This window comes from Prinia subflava (genome assembly GCF_021018805.1).
Source record: "Prinia subflava isolate CZ2003 ecotype Zambia chromosome W unlocalized genomic scaffold, Cam_Psub_1.2 scaffold_2cwr_NEW, whole genome shotgun sequence".
In the NCBI taxonomy this organism is placed as follows: Eukaryota; Metazoa; Chordata; class Aves; order Passeriformes; family Cisticolidae; genus Prinia; species Prinia subflava.
Window position 1 is genome coordinate 287050 of NW_026960607.1, and position 26775 is coordinate 313824.

General features: G+C 39.2%; 1 protein-coding gene across 3 annotated transcripts in view; it reads right to left on the reverse strand.

Moving 5' to 3' along the window:
• The window catches only part of GALNT7 (polypeptide N-acetylgalactosaminyltransferase 7), a 94775-nt gene that overhangs the window by 9862 nt on the left and 58138 nt on the right, over nucleotides 1-26775 (reverse strand). For 2 of the 3 annotated variants that reach the window (XR_010083726.1, XM_063424301.1), the window contains exons 3-8: nucleotides 15677-15843; nucleotides 9407-9537; nucleotides 9095-9174; nucleotides 6738-6920; nucleotides 3664-3781; nucleotides 1721-1843 (exon numbers count right to left, since the gene is read on the reverse strand). Coding sequence is in view for 2 of the 3 variants with exons in the window: in XM_063424301.1 (XP_063280371.1) it covers nucleotides 1721-1843; nucleotides 3664-3781; nucleotides 6738-6920; nucleotides 9095-9174; nucleotides 9407-9537; nucleotides 15677-15843 (802 nt within the window). In the remaining variant the exon portion in view is untranslated. Of the gene's footprint in view, nucleotides 1-1720; nucleotides 1844-3663; nucleotides 3782-6737; nucleotides 6921-7069; nucleotides 7253-9094; nucleotides 9175-9406; nucleotides 9538-15676; nucleotides 15844-26775 lie in introns of all 3 variants that reach the window. The other variant, XM_063424302.1, reaches the window with a different exon arrangement.

Here is a 26775-nt window from a genome sequence, read left to right on the forward strand (position 1 = left end):
ATTCACTTGCTGCTGTCAGAACTGCAATTCATGGTTTCTATTCACCTTCTACAATTTTTTAATGAAGAGAATCATATGCATTAGTCCACTAACAGCAAAAAAATTCAGTCTTAAATGGGTCAGCTACTTGGGAGAAGGGGGAAAATTGGATAGCTCACTTGGCAACAAGCCTCTGCCTCACATCTTTCTTCTCATTCTCTTTGATGGCTTCTATCTCTGTATTACCTGTACGCATTCCAGATGCACACCTCACTTTGTCCAGTCCTTCTAGTGTTAATGACCTGGTGTTAAAACAGTCTTAAAAGATCTGAATAAAGGCACAAATTACTGTGACTTTTACTTTAACCCACATCCAGCATAAATTGAACAAAGCTATAAAAACAGGACATTTACTGTGAGGATAGGAGGGTGACTGAAGAGGGGAAAAAGCTATTTCTACATCCTGCCTTGTACAGAGAAGCAACTTAATATTTAAGAACACTCAGCAGTGCTTTTTATATTCAGTAAGCAGGCCAGCAGACTCATGTAAGGTGTTAAGACATGCAGTAAATATTTTTGATCAGCTTTTAAGAAGACTGAAATGATTTTTATCACTTCAGATATGGCAAACAAGCATCTTGCCTGCACTGAGCAATAGACTTATCATTTGCTATCCTGTTGCCCATTACTCTGTCTCTACCTCCAGATATGTTCCCCTGGGCTCCATTGTATTGGTTCTAGTCCTAGTTTCATCAAAATGTTAATCAATTCAAATTATTAATATGGATTTTTTTTGGGGGGGGGGGAGGTTTGGGGTGTGCATGCCAGGTTAGTTTTTTACCATTCACCTAGGCTGGGACATTGCCTTTGGAACTAACTGTTAGGTTGGCTCAACCATACTCTATAACCCTACTGGTACTCATTGTCTAGGAAGATTGATCTTGGATTGGAAATTACAAAGAGCTGGGTCTTTGGGAATGGGATTTACTGATGCCAGAACAGTGCACAAGAGAAAGCTTAAACTGGGCAATAGAACTTAACAGGAGGGTTGTCTCTCTTCCTGCTGGTAGATGAAAATGGATATAAACAGTTTTTCTTGATTCAAATTCTCTCTTCAGATATAGAGCTGGCTCATTTGTTTTCTGGAATTGATGTCTAATTTTAATCTCAGGGTTTGAGTAACACTTCTAGAACCTGCAGTGTACCTGAGGAGTTGCCAACCCTTGTGAGGTAGGGCAGAGCGTGCCATCTTCCCAGGTGTCATTTACTGCTTCTTAACTAAAAAAGGCACACACAAAAGACCGAGAGATGCTAGATTCCAGAATTCCTCAACTTGCCCTAGGATTATACTCATCTTTATCAAGATAAAGGGGGATTTCAAGCCCATAATCTTCATCTCCAGGGGTGTGCTATAGTTACTAGAGTTGTTCATACATACTTGGGCACAGTGCAGCAAAGGCTGGAGGTGCTGACGTCAAGTAATAGGAAGGCATTTGTACCTCAAAGATTGTGCGGGAAGGCTTTAGAGCAAGAAGATGGGTTCTAGGATTCTCTACCCTTTAATAACAGTGGGATTAACACAAAGATTTCTCTCTTGTGGCGATGACCATCTGAGCTATAGATAGTAAATAGCTTTGGATGAAGTGCTCTCTAAATTGTTATTGATAATTTAAACAAATTTATCTAAGACTGTTCTTATCTGAAATCAAAAACCACTTTCAAGGTTGCTTCAAAACTGTACCTTTAATGTAGGAGAAGACCCAACATACACAGGGGGTGGATTTCCTTGCCATCCCTGGAGACGATAGATGTGTCCAACACGAGAACAGGGAACAAACAGCAGTTTCCCCCCACACTGCCAGATCTACAAGTTAAAACAAAGGTATTATTAATATATATGCACAGGAATTTAGGACAGACAAATAGATAATAAAGTCTGGAAGAAATGTCAGCTACATTTCTTACTATACTATCATATATTTACATAATTTTCGCTTCAGATGTAAGCATAAAGAAAATAGGTCTTTGAAATGAAAGGTATACTGAGTACACTTTCAACTCAGCAAGGAAGTTACTCAACTAAAACAATTTTTTAAAAAACTTTTTAAAAAGTTGGACATCTCATTCCATCACTATTCAGTATTTTAGAACAACAGTAAGGAATGAGTACACAAAATCAAGAACTGGATAATTTTTATTATGACAGAATTAATGATATTTTGATTTTATTAAAGTAATTCACATGCCATCACTAAGATGGGTTTTGGTTAGATGCCCATTCACATTTAAGTTTTTCTTAATAAAGATTAGTAGGAGATAAGGATGTATAAGGTAACCCATTGCTCCAAGTAGAAACAGATATTTATTTGACTATAGTAGCTGAAAATAAAAAAATGTGTAAAATATACTACCATTCTGAAATTCCCTCACTCCCACATATCTTTGTATAATCCCTTAACGGGGAAAACATGCTTAAATCAGAATTTAGTTGCTCCTCATTTGGAGAAGTTTAATTGTAGCACCAAATCCTAATTCAAGCTAACTTTGTGAATGTTTTGAATTAGTCTAAATTCCAGACTAAAAATATGATTTACCAGTACTAGGAAAGTTGGGCAGAATATCTTGCTTTCTTCATTTCATCATATTAATTTTCCTAGGTTTCATAAAAAAACCGCCTCAAGTATGCAAGGCCATTGCTTTGATTAGCTATCTAGGGATCAGCACACAAGGCTGATAAATGTTTCATTCTTCTGAAGATTGGTTGTGATCTACATGAAACCAATTTGGAGCTCTCTACATAATGAGCATTTCAATTACAGAACTACTGTAAGTAATTTCAATCATGATTTTGATCTAAGCAAGATGGAGAATTATATGGATAAAGACCCTGTGTGCATACCATCCTCAATAAATACTCATTGCAAATGGATTTACAGCTGAGCAAGCGCACTCAGAGCTTTCCTCTAACTCATGAAGAGCAAGACTGACTAGGGGAGCTCTAAATGTACTTTTTGTAAAATTCAGCTACGATTTCTCAGATCGTTGCTGAAGATATGACATCTTCACTTTTGTCTGTTAATTGGGACTGATTCCTGTGTCATTACAAATACTGAAGCTACAAGAAGCTTATGACAATCATCTTACATTTCCTGCAAACTGAAGAGCATGCATATGCCTAGGAGTGAAAATAAAATCCTCCTCAGTGATTATGAATTATGCAGTTAGTATTTCAATTATGAGGACTTCTCTTGTAAAGAAGTTCTTGAAATATACTTTCCAAGAGCACATGCATAAACTGAGGACTATGAGGACTACTTGTTCTCTATCGTTGCTTTCATTAGAAACAACATTTTTCTATAGTCACTATGAGAACATTCAGTTTCCTCCCATCAAATTGGCCAGTCTGGTTCCATACTGGATATTAGAGCAGTTAGGGGTGTAATCTCAAACTGTTTACAAAATCTAGATTACGCATTATTTGGGTTTCAGCATGAAGCCACCTTTCTGAACACTTCTGTCCCAAAGCCCGCAAGGAAACACTGAGGAGACACATTTCTGTCACATCTCCTCACAACAAAACCTGGGCTTCATGAGGAAGAGGTAGGTCTGTCAAAACTCCAAACAAAAGTATTTACAGAAAAAAAAATCTATTTAATTGATGTAGTTTTCAAATACTGGTGTTACCTTGTAAGAAATTTCAAAATTTTCACCACCCCAGATCTGAAGCCCTGGATCATAGAGACCCAGTTCAAAGAAGAAATCACGTTCAATGGCAAACAAACCACCAGCCATTGCAGGAGACCTGAAAGAGGAAGACAGTGTGACTCCTGCCAAAAGGATACAACAGCAGTCAGAAAAGGCTTTAGCGAAGAAAGTATTTCAGTTAACATATAGTAAAGATCAGGTAAATGGCAATACACTGAACAATCATAAAGCTTTGTCATCAGCTTGCAGCAATTTTCTGAAGTGGCATCTATATAATTTTTAGTGAGGTCACAATTTTTTACTATGTTGTGGGTTTTCTTATACAATTAATTTATTTAATTAATAAATTTGATGATAGAAAATCTTGGACTGAATTTTCTATTCAGTCAGTCAATATCCTACTATTAAAATAAAAACCAAGATGAGAATCAGTGTGATGAGATGTTTCTCTCTTAAAAAATGGTCTAATTTTTGAGATAATATGAAACTGCAAACTAATTTATGTTCTGAGGAGCTGTCACATTGAAACACATTGTCTATTAAACAAGTAACAGTTTTTTAACAGCTTTCTAATCTTCTAGCTCTTTTTGTACTATTAGAAGACACTTTACATTACACTCAGTAAAATTTTAAAGAGGGCCTAGATAAAGTAGTACAAGGTTTGCATTTTGGTTTAGACTATTTTTTGTTATCCTTTTTCTTTTAATGACTTTGTAAATCCTTTCTCATATGCCATGATTCAATTAGCAAGTTTTAATGTGTCAAAAAATGCTGTGGTCTGGACTACAGCTTGTGCTGGGTTTGGCTGGGATGGAGTTAATTTTCTTCCCAGTGGCTGGCATGGGGCTGTGTTTTGAATTTGTGCTGAACACAGGGCTGATAATGGGGAGATGTTTCTGCTATTGCTGAGCAGGGGTTGCAGGAGCCGAGGCCTTTTCTGCCTTTCATTCTGTCATGCTGAGGAGGAGACTGGGGGTGCATGGGAGGCTGGGAGGAGACACAGCCAGGACAGGTGACCCAAACTGACCAAAGGGATATTCCAGACCATGTGGCCTCATGCTCAACATATGAAAACTGGAGGAAGAGGAGTTACCTTTGGAGTGATGGTGTTTGTCTTCCCAACTCACTATTACATGTGATGGGGCCCTGCTCTCCTGGAGGTGGCTGAACACCTGCCTGCCCATGGGAAGCAGTGAATTCATTCCTTGTTTTGCTTTGCTTGTGTGTGTGTGCTGACTCTAAGCATAACTAATTATCAGTTTAGTTGCTGTCCAAATTAGGTGATCACATGCCAAGATACTGTTACATGTCCCTTTGTAATTGCTGCCTACTGTATTCTCCTTCAGTGCTGCTTTTGTATCCTAGAGGTTCAAAGGTTAAGAAGCCAGAAGACACAGCAGGGGGAAGCACTTTGCATAGCACAGCCTCGTGGCCTTCCTGCACTTTCGGTTTTCCTCAGCACCACAAAGACTTGGCAAGTGTAGAAGCCTCAGATACTGCAGTTTCAGTCTTGGCCTCCAAGATTCTGCCAAGTGTGTTAAAAGAACATAGTAAAACCCACATAAGCTCAGTAGTTTACTTCACAGGATACAAAGAGGTAAGTACTGTCACTGAAAGAAGGATTCAATCCTGGGGCAGTACTCACATTACAAAAACGTTGCCTCGGTGCTTTAAGCTGTTGAGAATCTTTTTGTTTTCTTTTTAAGCTAAGCAATCCTGGCTATGGTTTCAGCAAGACTTCTACTTGGTCTTGCTTGCCTTGGTATTGCTGCAAGAAAATGCACACAGCCTGGACACAAACAAATGTAGGGCATGTCTCTTTGTAAAGGAAGCATTGTACCTCTGAAGGTATTATTAAAAATAAAGTCATCTTTTAAAACATTCTGAGAACATGCGTTCTGTGTCTCTGGGAACAGTTTAAATGATTTTAAGACCTGTTTGGATGGTAAACAAAGAACACTACAGCAATGTTTGAAATAGTTTATCCCCCTCTAAGTGAATATTGAATTTCCAATGTGGACAGCCTCATCAGCAAATGGTATTATTTAAACTGTATACAAAACAGATCAAAGCTTCATAACTTGCTTGCATGTATTGCCATTTTAGCAAAGAACAATCATGGGTGGGGATAGGGAATTACCAACATCAGTTCTTACAATGTTTAAATAATATATACAAGCAATAGAAGACATTAGATTCTGAAGATGTGAAGATTGCTTTGAAATGTAGTAACACAATTAGTTAAGTGTGAAGGGGAAAGTAATAAAAAACAGCAGAACCACAGTCTCCCAGTATTGAAAAGCCATCCAGAAACCATAGTTCCTAAGCTAGAGTTTCTAGGCAGTTTTTGTTTTCTGGGAAGAAAACATACCCCACTACAAAGCATAATAAAAAGGCAGGAATTCTGTGAAAATTATTGGAGTTTTCCCACAATAAAAGGTGCTGTTTTTATCTTTCTTCTTTTTTTTTTTAATGTTATGTGTATTATATTACAATTCTTAGAAAATATCTAGCCAAGATTCCTAAACAGTATGCTTCTTTGTCAGATGTGATCCATTGTGAAGTGGGAGAAATATGACAAAAGGGATTTTTTTTGAAACACGTGCATAATCGTCCAGCTGTATGCATGCATTAGGCCATGACAGCAGGCTACAGATTTTATGCATTACATCTATTAGAAATACTTCCAGCATGCTTGTTATTTCAAACCAAATGGTTAAACAAACATTGCTGTTTCCAACAGTACTTTTAAAAAATATCACGGCTAAATAAAGTTTTCCCTGGCAACAAAGTTATACAATATTTTACTTTGCCAAACAGAACCCAGAAATTCTAATGTGCATTCTATTAACCACACAAGAGCAGGAATGGAGAGGCAACACAAGGTAGCAAAGATATTTTGAGCAAATAGTCAGTTGTGGCAAACAGGTCTGACTAAACAAAGCAGCTAGTGTGGTTAGAAACGTGAGGGTGTTCAGGCTAGGAGCACATGCAAGTTTTAGTGGATCAATATTACTTCAGAAAAAAAAAGAAACGGGTGATTTAGTGATTACCGATACGGTTCAGTTTTTGTCTTTCTGCTTTCCTTCTCTCTCTTGGTCAAGGGAACCCTCTTCCATAGCATACTCCAATCCCACGCTCCTCTAGCAAACCCATCTTCGTCACCACCCCCTTGCGGCACAATCTTAAATGTGTTGCCATCTATGACATCTATAAGCGGCACAGTGCACGTGGTTCTGCAGGGCGGGTGCGGTTATGGGCAGGGGCCCGCGGGGCACGCGTGCGCCGGGCGACCGTGGTTCGTGGGGAGAGAGGGTGGGGGAAAAACGAAAGGGTTTAGACAAATATCCAGTACGATTCACAGTATGTAAACAGCTCTCTTTACCGATAAGGCTCAGTTTTATGTTTTCGTTTGGACTTTTCCTTGTGGCTTAATGGAATTCGTTTCCATAGCAAACTCCAGTCCCAGGCCCCTCTGGCAAAACCATCTTCATCCCCACCTTGTTGTGGTTCAATGGAATAATCATTCCCATCTATGTAATCTATTAGAGGTACAGTACATGTAGTTCTGAAACATTTATAGAAGGGAAAGAAAGAGCAAAATACAATTTCAGAAGAGTAATCTGTCTAATCTGAAATTTACATCAGTAATTAAGTTTATAGAGCAGTGTATATAAAAAGTCACCTGTAAACATACTATTAAAAAATGAAGCCTCATTAGAAGAAAAGAGATGGTCTTTTCTTTACATTGTTTTAAGATGTTCTGAAAACAGAAAACTTAGGTCTGAGATGTTAATGTATCAACTGGTTTATCAGTACATTTTCCTTTATGTGGACTTCTTGACACTGGTCTTCTAAAAGCACTGCTGGAGGCAATGGAGTAGCCCTCAGAGGGTCAGGGTTCTCACAGTATTATTATTTCCTGTAATTTCTACTTATATCAGATCTTAGCTGTCAAATATGATAAACACTTAGCTTTTACTAGGGTTAACACAGATTTTCATTATACTGTTCTATTCAAATGCCCTGAAAACCCACCAAGTTCTAAGGATAAAAAAACATTACTAGTGCTCTCCTAGAAGCAGTTTTTAGTAGAATTCTTCTTGTTTGATTTGCAATACACTCCTCATTGTTATCTATCACACACAATATTCACCAAGGAAAAGACATTATCTTGTTTTTCTCCCCACATTTTTAAAATGAGTTTCCCAGTGACCCAGGCTGGAGCACTTCCACCTTTTAAATGAAGCTCCAGGAGACAGAAAAGGTGGGGAAGAAGAGACATGTTAACACCATGCTGTTCTTTGAGGCAGAAGCAGCAGGCTGCACTCCGGGTACCAGGGCATGGAAGGAGGCTGCCAAGCACTGTCTGCTGGCACTGTGTGCCTCAGCATCTCTGGGCCTCCTGCAGCCTTCACCTCTGTGGGCAGTGCTGGAGGATGCCTCTAAACCCCCTTTTCTCTCCAGTCTTTCTTGTGTAAAACAGTAATACACAAACAATGGGAGCACAAAAGCATTTCTATCTTCTCTCTAGTATCCTGACCCAAATAGAGTCTTGGCCGAGTTACAGCCTTTAAAACACACAAACCCCAATTCTTCAAGAGAATTCTGGTAGCACAGCAAGTTAACAAATAGTTTTTAGGATTAAGTAGCTATTTTATGGGATTAAGGAGTTTAAACATGCACATGGTTTTCTAAACACACATACCACTGATCACACAAGCTAGAAGTGTGGTAGCACACAGCAACAAGAGCACTTCAACAGCTGGAAGAAGTGAAAGCCCTGGGGATCTCTCTGCTCTTCCACCTTTCACAGATCCCCTCACACAGTGCAGGACCTTCCAGCACAGACCCCTAGCAAGTGCCTGGGGCTGTGGCAGAGACAGGCTCAAGCCTGGCCTCACTTTGCTACAGACAACGCTCCAAAGCACTTCAGAGGAAACAAAAGAGACCATACATCAAGACCAAAGATGAGAAAGTTATAAACCCTTGAGATCATGGGGGCTTTAAACTCCCATTAAATCAAAATATTTATTGCCAATTTTCCTCTACAAAAGCCACAGGTTTTAAGTTATTTTGTTCAATCATGCTCTTTATTCAGCTAGAAAGAAACATTTCAATATCAGTGCCTCAGAGAGTTGTAAAAGACAAGAGTTATATAATCTACACTAGACAAAATATTCAGAATGGCTATTAAAAAATAAACTATCTGGAGATTATTTGCCTGACTATATTCCTTCTTCATTCTGTATCTTTTATGCTGGGAGATAATATAATCATCATACAGAAAATATGGCTATAGTTTGATATAGATATAAAACATATTGAGTGTAGTTTGAAAAGTGAAGATTATTACTGTGACTTTTTCTTCCTAAAAGGCCAGACACTGGAAACAACAAGGGAACATTACCTGTCCTTAGATATAGGAGCTATAAGTGGTGCATACCAATTAATTCCCACCTCACAATGGGCATCAAGGTAAACCAAAACCTTTGAAAGAAAAAAAAAAAAGTAACTTCTATTTCTGTATACAACATCATGATTCAATTAAGCTTATTTACATTGAGATACATTCATATTATAAACAAGAAAATAGATTAGATGAGTAAAATTTATCTCTTCTTAAAACAATGTCAATAATTTCCTTATGTCTATTGAAACCGCCACAGCCTTTCCCCCCAAAAAAGAAAAAAAAGACACTTGTTTGTGAACTGGCTCCCACCTGTCCAAGTTTAGCCTTCTGGGCTCCAATGCTTCTAGCCTGGATCAAACCTTCTCTCCTCTCATTTCGAAATACCTTTACAAGGCCATTCCACTGCTTGATATAGTCATCCAGCCTCTCTTGTAAGTGTGCTATCAGATAACAAAGAAAAAAAATTGTGAGGTTTAATAATAAAGAGTTTTGTACTCTTAACATAACCCCAAAAATATCTACATTTACAAGAACCTTTAATTCAACCACTCACAAACACTAAAACTGAGGAGATCAAGACCACTGACCTTATGGCACAGGTTTGTGTCTGGCACAGCTGAAGAAATGGCAGCTGAAGTGGTTGGTCACACCACAGGGAGCTGGGTGCACAACTCAGTCAGTTCAAGATATCACATAGTAGCTTTCAGGTTTTCATCTGTATTCCAAGCAGCCAGAGAAGTTTCTACATTTCAGCACACAGTCTTTCCTCACCAGATGATGTCACATGTACAGCTGAAGGCACCACTTTTCAGTTAAACATTTCCCTTCACTCATTTTCTGCCTCACAGAATTTTCTGTCAGTCTATTAATAATCTGGAAACCTGAGGCAGAATCTCACCATGCTCAAATTATTACCCTCCTTCATCTAGACCTGTTTCCTCTTGTGGAGGTCTTACAGTAATCTTCTAATGAAATTAATGAGAATAATTGGAGGGCCAGAAGTGCATCATACTGAGGAGACAACAAACCTTTAGCCAAAGGCACCTCTATCAGTAAAGGGACAAGTGACCGCACAAGAATCAAGATGAGCTATGCATAAATGGTTTCAGACTTGTATTTGTCTGTCCCAAACTTCTCTGGAAACCACATTCCTGCCACACAGTTTGAGAAAAAGATTTTAGTGTTGCTGAACATTTTTGCCCAGATGATTCTGTTGAGAAAACTCATGAAGGCAGAAAGGCTGGTAATCAGGCACCTGCTGTGTGCAGCTATGCTGATTTAGCTATTGGTGTTTGTTAAAATCCTATTTTTGTACTCAAAGGCTCAAAAGAATTGCCTACAGCTTCAGTTTCTCACAGTCAGGAACCAAAATAAGCCACCTAATCTACAGCTGAGGCATCCATGCACTGGTTTGCCCTGCACCAGCTCTGAGGGGCTATAGATGCCATGCCTGTGCTGATCTAACAGGAGGGGGAACATGCAGAGGTGGAAGCAGAAGGATGTCCCTTTCAGCAGCAACATGCCATCAATTGCTTCAGCAGAAACATTTTCTGCAACCTGAATGGAAATGATAAAGTCTGGAGACTTTTGCAACTTATGTTTTGGTATGTTTTATATTCTTGTCAGCAGTATTAAAAAAAATAGTTTGAACAAAAGCTACATGCAATTGAAAAGGAAATGGTGTTTCTTGGAAGTGAAGTTTCCAATATCGAAAGTTCAGCAATTCTACCAAAGAACAATCTTTTGAAATCACTATCTTTTGATACTCTTATTATCTTTCCTCTCCACCTTTACAAAAGAAAAAGTTTTCTCAACCAAGTTTTATGTATTCTCCTTTCCCACACACATTTAAAATTTCTTTTGTAAGTCCTTGTGCATTAGGAAAACTTCAAGGATACACAAATGTCAAACTAGAGAAAGAACAATTTAACCACATATACTGTATAGAAGAATATGCCATGTAATAAATAGAGAATATATGATTTGATAGCTGTGAAATAAATTTTATAGGATAAAATCAACAGAGTTTTGAGGTCATACTGAAGTGGTACTAAGAGAATCTTTATACCACACCATTATTTATGCTGCAAATTCCAAGTATGTGTTACAGAAGGACTGTCAGGAATGTTTTAAAGATTTAAAACCTGAAGTTATTTCCAGCTCTCCTGCCTATGAGGCCAAATGTTTTACTTATCAAATGTTCAACTATGTAAGGCTCAGAGGGAGCTGTAAAAACCTGTCATATTGATTGTGTAAAGCTTTTCTACAGTACAAGTCTCAAGACTTTGCAGTCCATTATCTGAAACCATGCCAGGGTTAGCAGCAAGTGCTATTTCCCACAGGAAAGCTGAAATTTTCCTCCTTCCCATACTACAAAGCCTGCATGACAGTAGTGTAAAAAATCCTGATACTTTTACAGTCAAAAATATTATTTGGCCAGCATTAAATTTTGTTCATCTAGAATGCATATTTATGACATCTGTCAACAGCCTTGCAGCAATCTGGTTTTTGTTCAAAATTGTATATTTTACCTTTCAAAATATTATAATCACCAATCTGGCTTTCCCCTCTGAGTTCCTCTCTCATGTCTATGATTAAAGCATGAATCAGTGTCTTTCAAAAATACATAGTTTCTCAGGCACTGCAGATTACAAAGGGGGAGGAGGAGGAAAGCAGGTTTTTTTCCCCTCAACTCATGGATGGCAGTCTGAGAACTAGAAAAATGGTATCAGAAGTGCTTCCTAGAGCAGCTGCCTCCTGCCTGGGAGTATTCTGTCCTGTAATACTGTTAAGGTGGGGCTCTCAGCTCTAACACAAGCACTGATTACTGCTTCAGTTTCCCCATGGCAAGCACCATTACACAGGTTAATAAAAATACTGCTGCCTGCCTATGCTCATTACTTCCCCTTTGGTTATCTCATGGGATGCTGAAGCAGTTGGAAATACAGGTAACAATAAAGAACATATAAGTAAACACAAAAGGTAGACAAAGCCTTTAAATGCTACTAGGAACACTGGTATTTTTTACCTCACAACCACCCTTTACAGGTGCATGGGTTACAAAAGCAGTTCCAGCTGAGATATTGGCCTCTATGCTTCAGAAAAAAAGCAAGCTGGTGCCCAAATACATAACAAGTGTTGGAGACCTATATGAACAACTGTAATTGTAGGAAGCTTTAGAAAACACAGTTTTATGAATTCTCTTGGCCCTTCCAGAACAGCTGTTTCCTTCACACAGCTAGCATTCACCAAATAAACTGCTTCTATTGAGAATAGAAGAAAAACTGGGGAAAAAATAAAAAGCTGTAACAGCCTGGCCTTAGTGATACTGTGGTAGAAATTGCTGCAACATTTCTTGGACTCAAACATGAATTAATACAGAGGTCTCCATAGAAAACTGAGATAGAATCGTTCAATTAGCTTGGCAATCTTCTTGTTACTGTTTGTGCTCTGACAGAGAAAAAAATGCTGAAGTAGAATTCAGCACATATCTCTGCACAGTTCTCCACAGTCCAAACCCTGCTGTTTGCAGGAGAGATTAAGGGAAAGAGTGTCATTCAGCAAAAGTACTGCTCGCAGCTGACTTTATACTAAGAATTATAACGAAAACGACATTTTCCAAGCATTGTAACTGTTCCTCCCTGAAAGACATAACATATATGAGTTTCTATGCAGCTGTAACTCCCTTCTGATGAAAGAGGATTTCTCATAAGGAAGGACAGGCAGGGGCTTTTAGGAGCCAGCCTTTAGAATTGTCTGCAACCGCTATGCTGCATTTTAATTTCATATCACTTGAGAGGGTGGCAGCTAAGAAATAAGGACAGTCACACTGATCATGAGCAAACATCTACCCAGTTTAGCACGAGTCACTCTGCACAGGGCTCCAAGACCATGAGCTGGTCCGCTGGGTGGAAAGGCAGACATGAAGTCTGCAGCCTGAAAGTAGGTGGGGAAGAAGAAAATCCTGTATCTGTGCTGTCAGCATGACTTTTCTTCTGGCTGAAAAAGCAAAAAACTACCAGCAGCTCTGCTGTGATTAAGAGTGTTTGTATTTTGCAGCTCTCCTAACAACCGGAGCACTCTTCAGGCAGTTTGGCACGCTTTGCAGCCCATACTAGTTCATCCTTCTCTCTAGGAAGAAAGAAGTAGAGGAAGATTCTGCTCTCTTGGCCATTTTTCATCTAGAACATAATTTGAATTAATGAAATTAAGTTAATTATATTTACCAAGTAATAGCCTAAAGCAACTTGAAGAATTATTATAGTGAACTAGTGCAATTGCAGCAAGGTGTTTAGAGTAATTCCAGTCCATGCTTGTCTTGCTAGTCACTCATACCTGAGAAAACTGCCCCTTGAGATTTCTTTATTGAATTTTCTGATTTAAGAAAGTTATCTGGGAAACTGAAGTGTGAGAAATATAGAGTCAAGGGTCTGCTGGATCTTAGGTCCAGGCTAGCTGTGTCTACTAACCATTCAATTATGAGCAGAAAGCAAAAAAAGTTCTGTGTTAGAAAAAATCTTTAAAATTACTGCTTTCTTTTAACAAATGTAATATATTGGAAAAATAGTACAAGTTGTTATGCTAGACAAACTCATTCCATGAACTACATATACATGGCACAGAGTCAGCTCAGCTACAAGTCATATGAAACCCAAGTATTAAGACCTATCATTAATAAAAAATCTGGTGAGTATTCTAGACACAATCAGTGTCACAGTTACTTTATACAGCTAAATCAGTCCTTGAACAGCTCTGAAGGAAAGCTATGATCTTAGCTGAAAAGCAAAAATACAGCATGTCTGCTGACTGAAATATTATTATTATCCCTTAGGAGAGAACATATTTTTGGTTTATAGCATGTGTGTATATCTAAGCCTAATTCTAAACAGCTGTTACAGGATACAGAAGACTATAATTTAGCATTCAGTATCTTTATTAGACTAAGCCAAATGTAATCAAGTTTATAATACACGTAACTTGCCCTCTCCTGTTCAAACAAACAGAAAATTATACCTACCTATCTACAGGCATGATGCAAAAAATAACACACAATAACTATTTTTAATAGTGGCTTGTTGCCATGAGAATTTACCAGCTTCTGAGTGTTCATACTAAGTAGAAGGTTTGCACCTTCTCACGCTCTTTTCATGTAAACACCAGCTATGTTCTATAAACATAGCCATTGTTTTCACATTCCATGCTGGGACAAACAAGACTGTGTGACAGTTCCCTTGACCAATGCGGTGAGAGGTGGGAATGCCCACTCTCTAATCCATGGGCACCTTGCTAGAAGTATATAATAGGAAGAATAAACAAGGGGCAGCTTCTTCTGCCCTGCTGCTCTGATGAACCCAGAACTCTGTCTCCGACTGTCTTTCTGGCTAGGCTCGCAGCGATAGTGGCTTATACTCAAAAAAGGCTACCTCAACTATGTGATGAATTAATATTTAAAATTTGTAGTGAACGCACCCATAGAAAACAGCTACCATGAGACTGGAACTGAGAGAAGCCCAGATCACTTAATAAAAAGGAGAGTTTAAGAACAGTCATCTGTTTTCCATGCCACTACACAATTCAGCTATTATGGAAACAAAGATGAGGGTATCCTGTGCCGCTGACCAAACTTGCCTTTGCTCAAAGCCATCATCAACATTGTCTAGAAGAGACTGTCATCCTACACAGTCAAAATCCTGTTTTTATTTATGTGTCTACTCTTTTTCTCTGTCAACATCTATTCAAGAACCATGCTGCAACAAAATCTTACAGAACGTGCAGCTTTGATGCACTATTTTGGAATTTGTTTGAAGTGTAAAAACAGTCTGTTTTCCTCTGTCTCAATCAACTTATATCTCTAGGAGACCACTTTCAGTTCCTCTCTGTATTCAGCCTTGTATTGCATTAATGCTGATGATATCACCATGAAAGAAAAAAACCCCCAGTTTATAGAATTTATATTTAATTTATAGAAGAAGTACAATTTATAGAAGAAGTACAAGTACATGTATCCTGACTGTAAACCAAGATCAGAATGTAAATTATAAAGGAAGAAGAAAATCTCTGGACTTATGTTGGTATGCAGGACTCAAAGAAAGGCAGAAATTAAAACATATTTAAGTTCTTAAAAGCTTCCCCTCCTCCATAGGACACAATAAGCAGCTTAATGTGATGTTTAATTAAAAAAGGATGTTAGAAATGAAAAAGATACTGGAAATTGTTCAGAATAATTTGATAGCCTAGGTAGATTTGTATTATAATAACAAAAAGAGGTATCTGTATTCTTATATCCAATAAAGGAAGCCCGTTACTCCTATCAGGCTTAACTCCTTTGATACTCTTCAAAGTCAAGAGTACTCTTCAAAACTACTTGTTTTCACAAGAGCTAAGAGAAATACTAGCCATCCCAGCTTTCTTTTACATACTACCCACAAACTGGCAGAGAACTCAAAGGACTGTGAAGAAGCAATCTTTTCTCCCATAGTCAACTCAAACCATGGCAGATGATAAATCCAAAGAAAATTATTTCAGGAAAATAAAAAAAAATCCTTTTCTACAAGGAGTGTGTTAATATTCCAAATGTACCTTTGTTGCTAAAATCATCAATCAGAACAATTTCTGCCAAGTATTTTCTTGGTGTTCTCTTGATGACACTGTGAACCGTCCTCATGAGCGTGGACCATCCTTCATTATGAAAGACGATGACAACGCTGGAGGTGAGCAGGTTATCATCATAATGCCAGTATTTGCATCTGTAAACAGAGTTGATTTTATTAGTTTCCACACTGTGATTTACAGAACTGCTTAACAGCATCCTCTCGTGCAAATGAAATCTTTGCTGACAGCTATCCTTCAGATTTAAGAGAGAGAGGATATAAAAGGTAATACAGCTTAAGTGCATCACAGATACAGATATAAATAAAAATAAAATAAAAAGCAAAGTAGACTGTCAAGCACAAGTTTCAGACCTGGTCCAATTTCAATGGGCTCCTTCCTTGGAAGATGTAACACCTGGAGAAAAAAAATACAAGAGAAGAGAGAGAAAAAAACCAAACAAAAATAGTGCAAACACTCAGGTCTTTTTTCCTGAGGGGTTAGAGATGATTTAGAAACAAGCAACGTGAGTACTTCCAATACCATACCTTCCACATTTTCCAATAAGCTCTAAATCACATTTAACAACAGTGTATTTAATTTGCAATTATAATGTCCATTTCCCTAACTGCATCCCTAAGTGAGACTATTCACAGTCTCCCTACAACCAGTTCAAGTATTTCCTTAACTAGAAGTTTCCCTACCTGATCACTAGCAACTTTTCCAACTAAAATAGTATAGTTCCTACCACCGAACACAGAGCACTTTTGTTTTCAATGGGAAAAATCCTTCCTTTTTTCATCTTTCAGCAAATAAAGTTTCTACTAGGGAGATTCTGATTTTTCAGACAGCTATCATGTACTAAGAAATTAATAGTGACAAATAAAAATTTCTAAACTTACAGATGCACAAACCTCCCTAGTTACAGTTCTCTTTATACAATAAAAAGCTTAAGTGCACAGAAACATTGCTGCTTTTGAAAAGAATTACCTTACTCAGAGATCACTGGAGTTTCTGAAACTACATTCAGTTAAACATGGAAAGAACTCACTTGACAGATCCATAGGCATTTAAAGAGTTTCTCTAGTAAAGGATGCATTTCACTTCTCAATGCATCAATATGCACTTCTCACCTCACAGAAAACAAAAGACATTGCTAGAAGTATACTATTAATTTTGTTCCTGTGGGAGAAGAAAATTACAGAATCAAAACAGACTATAACAAAATTTTATCTAATAGGGCATTTCATTTCTTAGGTGTTCTGTAAGCAACCACTGAAACAGCACAATCTCTAAAAGTACAAATTAGTGACTAAAATCCCTCAGCCCAATAGTTTTTATACCAATAAAAAAGTGCTAGACTGGTTGTTTAAAAGGTTCAGGCCACAGATGCCTTCCTACCACAGATCTCTCTCAAAGATTCCAGTTGATTACAGACTGCACTACTTCCATTTGTAGCACAAGTGTTTAAGCTGTCAACAACCTACTTAACCATCTGCAGAGGCCAAATGGATACCCTACCTAGGTGTGTTGAGTAGGCTGTGTAAAAGGAAGATTTAATATGTTTAATAACAGAAATAACAACAGAATGGTGTTGCTTCACACATATATTCTCAGTATTAATTTTGGTGATATGGTTATGTTAGAAGGTGGAAAACAGGGTGTTATACTTTCAAAAACCCAGCCTACCAGCTGAATGCCATTCAAGAGCTACCTGTAAAAGGTAGCAGAATAGCACCTTTGTCTCAAAGGAGAAGGCAGGAGCTGATGCAGCTTCCACTGTGCTCCTGACCTGCACCTGCAGCAGTTTAGCTAGGAAACTTGGCTTATTTCTGAATAAAAAGAGGGACAGCTACAATGTTTCAGACTGCCTTCAAGGACAAAACCAAAGAAAACCTTGAAAAAGAACTCAAATATTTTGGTTGCTTATTTCTCCCACTTCCTTCACTATAGGTTAGTCATCTTTAGGAACAAAATGGCGAAGAGCATAAGAATGAAGGACAGTAACTTTGCATAATTTTAAAAAGTCAAACTTATTACAAAAGCCTGAATTGAACAATACATCTATGAACAATTTATAAGCATTTCTTGATCAGTATTTAATACATTTTTGAAACATAAACCCAGAGGTCTAGACAGGCTTTTTGCTACATAGCCAACTTAAATCTCAAATCGGGTGTTGCTAAATGTGCCATTTGCAAGCAGTGAAGCACCACATTTATGTCTCTAGTAAGATCATGCTTCCAGCTTTTTCCAGACACTTTATTTCACTTATTAGACAGCCCACAGACCAACTCATCAAGCCCATAAACTCTGACAGACTGCAGTAACTCCTGTGCACAGTCTCACTTCTCATCTTGAATTGAGAATTAGAGGTTTAAAATACAGTAGTTGTTTTAGATATGTGCAATTAATAAATGTTTTAATCTCTATGACAGTTTTTTTTCTATAAATGTGACTGTTGCTCAGGTATTTGAGTGACAAAAGCCAGTAGCCTCAGCTCTCATTTCCTTCACATCTACGGGGAAGGAAGCAGGGAAAGCTTTCCTCAGTGGAGCAGCACTGACATCCAGTGGTTGGCAAACCACATACCAAGAAATGATAAATGCACTTCCCTTGTGTTTGAAGCTGAATTTTACAGTACGGGTTTCTCTGTAGATTTTAGGCACCAAAAAAGGAAAAAAAAAGGCTGAATTTCCAGGAATGCTCTTGATTTTTAAAAGAGAGGGTAAAGTAGATATGAATGTTTAGGCAAAAGCTGCAAGCTATTGGAAACTGGCACAAGCAGATTCAAAGTACAGAAGGGTCTGTACAAAGAGGATTTAAATGTTTCAACCTCTGGCATCATCCCCTGTGTACTTCATCCCCTGCCCGCATATCAGCACAGTGCCCTTTCAGGTGTAGCCTGCAGGCCAGCTGTGGCAATACACTATGCACCAAATTAGTAAACAAAATCACTTAAAAAAGGCATTTTGAATTCTTATTGAAAGAACTGAGAGGATGACACATTCCAGCAGATAAGCAGGAATGACAAGGGAGCATCCTTAAGCCAAGCTTACCTCTAGACACTTCACATCACTTTTCCCAAGCCCTGTTAAGGGTTATTGCATGGGGAAAGAGGAACAAGCCTGCACAGATTTATGAAGGGCTGGCAACACCTTCGCTGGGCAGTGCTGCAGGGAAGAGCTGCTCTGTTTGTGTCCCTTTCCTTGAGGAACTCATGGGTGAAAGGAAACAACACCTTCAGATCAGTCCATGAATAAAAACTTTCCATTCCGCAACCAGCACTTGTTCTACTGGGGAAAAACAGGACTGACTCATCACTGAAGCAAGATGAAACCCTTGAGAAGGCACAGTTGTGATATGATTGAGAAACAGGGTGATTAATGTTTTTTCTGTCTATTAGCCTGCATACTTAGGACGTGAATTAGTTCTACTCCCTCTCCACCCCTGGAGGGAACAGCTCTGCTGGAGCCTGTGCCACACCAAGGTCCCTTATCCCTCAATCACAAAGCTGTGCACCAGCCACAGCAGAGAGAAGTGCTTTTACAGGAGACCCTCTGCACAAGAGGCTGAGCAGCTGGGCTGGAGTGCACCTGGGCTTGGGGAAATTTCTGCTCCTACAGCTTAGTACTCTGTTCATTGGCTTGCTCTTAGGATGTTCTGAGGCCCCACAGTCGTGATTGTGGCTACATGGTCCAAGGCTGGGATGGCCATACAGACTCCCTGCTAGCTACCACTGAAGGTGCAGATATAGACTCAAATTTCCTCAGGCTTAAAAAAAAAGCCAGAAGTGGAGTCTGCTTTTCCTGGAAGAGTAATCCAACCACCAACAAAAATGCAACAGCTGAAAAAGGAGAGCATCTCGGACAGCAATTTAAGGGTGAGCCCTATCAGATAGATCCTTAGAGGGCAATTTCAGATCTAGAGCCAACAGGAAAGTTTCTCCTGTCATGCTGAACCCCTGGCTTTGTCAGCATATCAGCACCTAAGCTTCAGAAGATGTAAGAGGTATCATGACTGTGCATCATGGCTCTCCATCCTAATACCATTTTCCTTGTGTCAGCTCTCTAACTTGCACCTGCGCGTACCAAGGACACATCAGTCCCCTCTGGGTTTTAAAGCACTGTACTTGTGTGCTAAGACCAAAATGTACCAGCACGGATTCCTTTAAGAGGGCAGGCAGCTGCCATCACATTCCTGTAATCACTCCACTAGCCAAAGAAGCTCCTGAGAAGCTAATCAGCTGTTGCAAGATGAGGGACCTGAATCAGTACAAAGCTGAAGGTCTCAATTTATTATTTATCCTGAAATCTTAACCAACATTAAAAAATGGAATTTCTCTTCTCCATTAATATAGAACTGTTCACAATTTTAACTGTATTTTAAATTTTATTTCATGTTTAAAGTGGTATGAAATTCATAGTTGTATTATCACCTATTATGATTGCTTTATAGTGCATACATTTTTCTCAACTCTTCAAAGAGTCTAGCACAAGCAAATCCCAAAAATAAGTTAGGAGATCTGTTTTCATTTTCAGTTTCCTTTTCTAGTAAGTCCTGTTCTTATCTTACAAGGAGATATGCATCCAGCTGATAGCATGCTGTTTAATACTACAACTTTTAATACTAAATTCAGGACTTCTTGTTATTTTAAACTACCAATTTGTTAATTTATTCTACTACAGTGAACTGAATCTAATTCCTAGGAAAATGGATGTTTGTTGGTTTTTTTTTTTTCACATAGCACTTTCAACTGTTTGCTCATCTGTATGGTTGACATCACCAAGGTCATAGCTGAGACTGGCTGCTTAACACCTGCAAGTCAGAGAGATCATAGCCTAAGTCTAGAGCAGACAGAATAGGCAGAAACAGATCAAAGAACTGGGCATTTCTTTGTTAGGATACAACTAAGTAAATCTAATACTGGATTTGTTACCTATGAAGCCTTGTGGGGTATTTTTGTGCACCAGCAACATCAAAAGAAGATTATAGTAGTGGACTTCGAAAACAGGGGTTCTGGAAGAGAAGTAAACAGACAACTCAAGAAGGGCAGATTGATCAGCAGAATAATTTGTTTTCCCTTCAGCAGACAGCAGCAAAACCTCTGTTGCACACTACCAAACAGCTTAAACCCATGCTGAAACAGCATTTGCTATTTTTAAAATAGCTATAAGCTTTGCCCATTTCCATTTCTGAAGAAACTTGCAAGGCTATGTGACTATATTTTATTATTAGTGCCCTTGGAAGCAAAAGCTTTATCTACTGTACCTCTGAAAGCATCACGATCCAAACCCAGGGCAAGGTTTGCATAGAAACCCAACATTAGGGATAACAAGAGAATGAAAGGAATAACCTTTGCAATTTTTCTAATCACAAGATTCTTGCCCATACTATCACTTATCCAACACTGGAAAACTTGAAGCAATAAACACCCCAGGGCAGGTAAGCTGGGGTACCTAGGTGGCTAAAATATTTTCCTTTGGGAAGGGGAAACTCCCATACAGAGAGATGGAGCAAAAGCCCTCTGCTTTCCCGTTTTGGTTTAAAGGGAAGAAGACCTCAAAGCTCTCTTGGCCTTCTGCAGTCTGGTGACACACTGTGGGTATTGCAAGGAGGCTAAATCCTACTTTTACAGGATTTACCTAATGTAATAAACAACTAGAAAGAAACTTGAGGCAGTGAGCTCAGTCCCACAGAAATACTGTATTTCCACCATGCCTTGCTCATCAGACATTGAACCTTGAAGTCCCTACCCATGCTCATCTGGACTGCATTATAACTTGTATCATGCACATCTATTTGAATGCTCTAGCACAGCACAGTCTGGTTAAGAGGGACAAGACAGAGCATAAGAAGTGCATTTCATTTTTTAGTTTCACATTCAGATTACAACTGATTTGACAAAATGATTCCTACATGTTCCCCAGAATTTCTGTGCTGCAAGTTGGCACCTGGAGGGTTACACAAACAGCTGCAGGAAAAAGCTCCCACTCTTCTCTGCCCTTCCACTGAAGTCAAGGTTTAAGTCAGAATTTAAATATACTCCAGATGCTGTGCTATAATGTCCTGGGGTGACAGGACATTTTCATGCTTTGTATCCCAAATCGTGGTTGGTTTTTTTTTTTTTTTCCCTGTTCCCGTGCTCTCAGTTTGTTTTGTCTGTGGCTGAGCCCCTCCCCCGGCTGCTTGCTTCTGGCTTGCTGCTAGCTTTAGGCTGCTTTTGCTTGTGTGAAATACAAAGTTATGTTTCGTGTCAGGGAAATGAAGAAAATCTGTGTAATTGTAGTTGTAGAACACAGCAATGGGACAGTTATAAAGATGAGTTCTAATAAACAGCTGAGGAAAGCATGGAAGGAAGTTTTTGAATAAATCTTTTGCTTGCAATTATCTATTATAAGTCTCAAGCTATTCTGCAATAAGTGTCCTTTAATTATAACTTTAGAAGCTTGCTTTGTATTAAAGAATTTTAAACTGTAGTTTTAGAGTGCAAAAAGGTTTTTTTTGACAAAAGAAGGAAATAAGGAGGGGGCTCAGGCCTCACACAAGGTGGGAAAACATCCTGGACATGAAGATATGACTTCAGCTCACTGATTTATGGCTCCTGGAGAGGGAAACTGGACATCAGCATTGGAGATTGATGGACTTGAAAATAGAGATGGGACCCCACATCTGGAAGCCAGATCCCACCACCTGGAAAAACATATCCTGGAAGTACATCCTGGAGTATTGAAATATCAGAATAGATCACAATGGTCTATAGAATTATACAGGACAATCTATAGATTTATGGCTGTTAGGTATTGAATTGTGACGTTAAAACTAGAAATGGAAACTGCTGAGAAAGCTTATGAATATGTATAAAATACCATCAAATCCAGCAATGGGTGTGCAGTTGGAAGGGAAAACCCCTACCACTGTACCCAGCGCTGCCTCTTTGCTCACACTTTACCATGTTAATTAATTAATTATTAAATTGCTGCTTGATATATTGGCCGTGTCAAGCGTCTTATTTTTAACAATTTGGTGGAGAATGCGGGCACCTCCAATCCATTGAGGGAGGCCCCTGATCTCGGGGAGGCGCCCCACCTTGCAGGCTTTTGCCTCAGGTGGCCCTGAGTGACTGGGGAATCTTTCAGGGAGAAGGAGATCCTCGAGGTAAATTGTGAGCAAAGGATTTTGAGCTCCCGGATAAAGCTGCAGTGAAATTCACCCGTAATAACTCGTGCACAGAGACCCAGGCGAGAAAAGGAGGCTGTAAGTATCGCTTGGTTAGGTGGGCTAAGAACGGGTACACACGTGTGAGAGTGTGAGTGGTGTGTGTGTGAGACGTGGTCTGACCACGAAGTGATTGTGGAGTTCTTCTAACCTCGGTTCCGTGTCTCCGCGAGGGGAGCGGCAGGTGAAGGAACAAAGCGAGTGTTGGTAAAGGGAATTCTTTCATATAAAAAGGTCGGGGGCGGGATGCGGCAATAGTTGGGGAGGATTTCTTTACAGTAAATCAGAGGCAGGAAGCGGTATTGGTTGAAGGGACTTTTTATTAAAGAAATCCTAGACAAGTGAGAAAACAGGAAGGCCTTTCATTACTGAAGTCAGAAAGAGTGTGGTCGAGGCAAGTGAGGGAATACCCGTTTCTTAGGATGGGTCAATGCCAAGGCAAGGACCCAGGGGTTGGTATAAACCAACAGGCAAATAGAAGTACTAAAAGTACTGGGAAAGGAGGGAGCTTTTTACCACAGGACAGTCCCCTGGGGTTAATGTTAAAATTTTAGGATGAATGTAAATCCAGGAAAGGAAAAAGTAAAGAGAAAATGATGAAATACTGTATGATGGAATGGACTAAAGAAACGACACGACCTGATAATTTGTACTGGCCAATGTACGGGTCGTCTGAGGGGTGGATCTGTCAGGCCCTAAATGCCTGTGTAAATAAAAAGGATCCAATTAACCAAGAAGAGAGCGATTATGCTGCTTTATGGCACAAGTCCTGGCCTTCTCCCCTGTATGCTTTAAAAACCAAAAAGGAGAAGAATCCATGAGGCCACTTACACAACCTCCCCCCTTATCTACCACAACCAGCTGCCCCGCCAGAGGTGCCTAACCCAGCACCTCAAGCCCCTATGGCACCGCTTGCACCTCAAGCCCCTGTGGCTCTGCCTCGTCCTCCAGATTCACCACCTGCACATAGAAGCAGGGAGACAGTTCGGGCAGAAAGGCGCAAGGACAGTGATGATGAGAGCAAAAGGGGCCAGTTGTATCCATTAAGGAAGGTACTGATAGTAAGATACCACGGGGGGAGTGGAGGGGACAGCTATTAGATATGTATCAGTACCACTGACCACTGGGGATGTGAGAGCCCTTAAAAAGGAAATGGGGATGTCTGATAAACTAGATCAGTTCCTGGGGCCCAAGAGAAACCACAATTAAGCTATTACACTTCTTAGAGAAAAAGGGTTTGAAAGCTTCAATGTCCAAGTTGCAATTTGTAGAAGCAGAAATGAAGTATTTGGGTCATTAGTTAAGTAAAAGAACAAAGAAACTGGACCCCGAATGAGTATCGGGCATACTTGCCTTACCTTCTCCCAGAACAAAGGGAGAGATAAGACAGCTGGTAAAGCTATTAAAGTATTGTAGGCAGTAGATAATAAAAAGTATAGTCAAAAAGCAAAATTTTTATATCAGAAGTTAACTGGAGGACAGATTCATGATTTTGTAGAGTTAATTGAATTACAAACTAAAGTAAGACCAGATTTAACTGAAATTTAAAAAAAAAATTAAATTATCTGAAGGGAAGAAATATTTCATCAATAGCTCCTCCAAAGTATTAGAAAGGAAGCAGAGGTCAGGATATGCAATTGTAAAGGGAGGAAACATGTTGATAGTAGAAAGGAAAAGGTTAAGTTCCAGCTGGCCCGCACAAGCCCGGGAGTTATATGCGTTATACCAGGCTTTAGAACTGTTAAAAGACAAAGTGGAGACTATTTATACAAAGTATACTTTTAGAATTGTACATACTTTTAGGAAGATTTGGAAAGAGAGAAGTTTCATCAATACTCAAAGAAAATGGTTGATCTATCAAGAATTAATACTTAAAGTGCGTGAATCATTAAAAAGACCAGAAAAAAAAAAAAATAGCTGTTACACATGTAAAAGGTCACCAAAGAAACACAAGCTATTTAGCAAGAGGAAATGACATAGCTGACCAAGCTGCAAAAAGAGGCAGCTTTTGAATTGAAAGAAACAATTCAGTTGAATATTATAACAAAAGTTCAAAGAGAAGTCCAAAAAAATTTTATAGCTCCCAAGAAGCTATAAAGAAATTAGATACTAAGAAAGAACAAAGAAAAGGAGTACTCTTAGATAGGTGGGAAATTTTGTCCAAATCCTATGCACAAAAGATTTTGAGCCAATTACATCAGCATACTCATTGAAGAACCAGAGCCTTGTGTGATCATTTTTTAAAAATATGATGGGTGTATTGGGATTTTTTTGAAATAGCAAAGCAAGTAACACAGAGGCGTGTTACTTGTCAGAGAGTCAACAAAAAGGTAATAAGGCAAACTTCAGCGGGGGGGGGGGCGGTAAGAAAATAGTCTATGAACCTCTTGAAAGAGTTCAGGTGGATTATGCTGAGCTTCCAAAAGTCAGTAAGTGGAAGTATCTGTTAGTAGTAGTAGATCAACTAATTCGCTGGGTAGAAGCTTACCCAGCTGTAAGGGCCACAGCCAAATTTGTAATTAAAATAGTACTAGAACAAATTATTCCCCAATTTGGGGTTATTCGAGCCATTGATTCTGATCAAGGCTCCCATTTTACCTCTAGTGTCATCAAAGGGGTAACACAAGCCATGGGTATTTCCTGAGAACATCATACCCCCTTATCACCCTCAGAGCTCTGTGAAGGTAGAAAAGAAGGACCAAACTATAAAACAGCATTTAACCAAATTAATGACTGAAACCAGAATGTCCTGGAAAAAATGTTTACCTTTAGCATTGCTTAATATAAGAACACTTCCTAATGCAGATACTGGGCTATCAGCGTACGAAATGCTTTATGGAATGTCATATTCCCAGGAGATACCCCAAACATCAGTAATAGTTGAAGATATGACTATTCAGAAAATATATCCAAACAATTAGACAACATGTATTAGAGTTGAGAGAAAAAGGAATATTGGCTCAATCTACCCCTCTAGGATTTAGCATACATAAAATAAAACCAAGTGATTGAGTGCTGGTTAAAAGCTGCAAAGAGGAGACCTTATCTTCTAAATGGGAAGGCCCATATTTAACCCCTTAACCACTGATACAGCCATCCGGACTGCAGAGAAAGGCTGGACCCACACATCACGATTAAAGGACCAGTGGGACCACCAACAGAGGCACCGGCCGAGCTTCAGTGGAACATCTCATCTGCTCCTGGAGAACTGAAAATAAGACTTAAAAAGGATTGATGCATGTTTCAGAAACTCTTGTACCTGAGGTTTCAGAATCAAAACCTTCCAAGGAAAGTGAAATGTCCTACCCAAAACTGTAAATGTTTTCCCTGGGGTTGTTTCAGGTGCACTGAGTGTCAGAAACTGTGGTATACAAACTTGGTGCGGGCAAGGATCCCTAGTACCCTTTGCTGGAGTTGTAGAGATGAGATAGAGAAAGAGACAGGTAGAACGCTAAGGGCTGCAGTAGAGAAAGGATACATTAAAGTAGGTGATAAGGATTGGTGGAGGACCTGGCTGCACAGGACACGGGCTGGGATTGATCTGCAGGAAGAAGCAAAAGCAAAATTCGAAAGAATTGAGTGTGATTACAACAATTGGATACCAGACAGATACTGAAGTAAAGGAGTGGCACAGAGCTTCAGTGGGCCTGCCAACAATTCTCAGGTAAGAATAGAGGGCAAGACCAGATTGACCTCTACCTTTGCCACCAAGAAGATGAAAATCCCAACTGTTGGCAGCAACCCAATATGTTGGAGGGGTGGAAAGGCATGTCATACTGGACCTCTCATTATATACCTGATCATGTGCGTAAGCACTGCCACGGCAATTGACAATTGTCACCCATGTCACCAGTCAGTGAAATGGAGAGGAG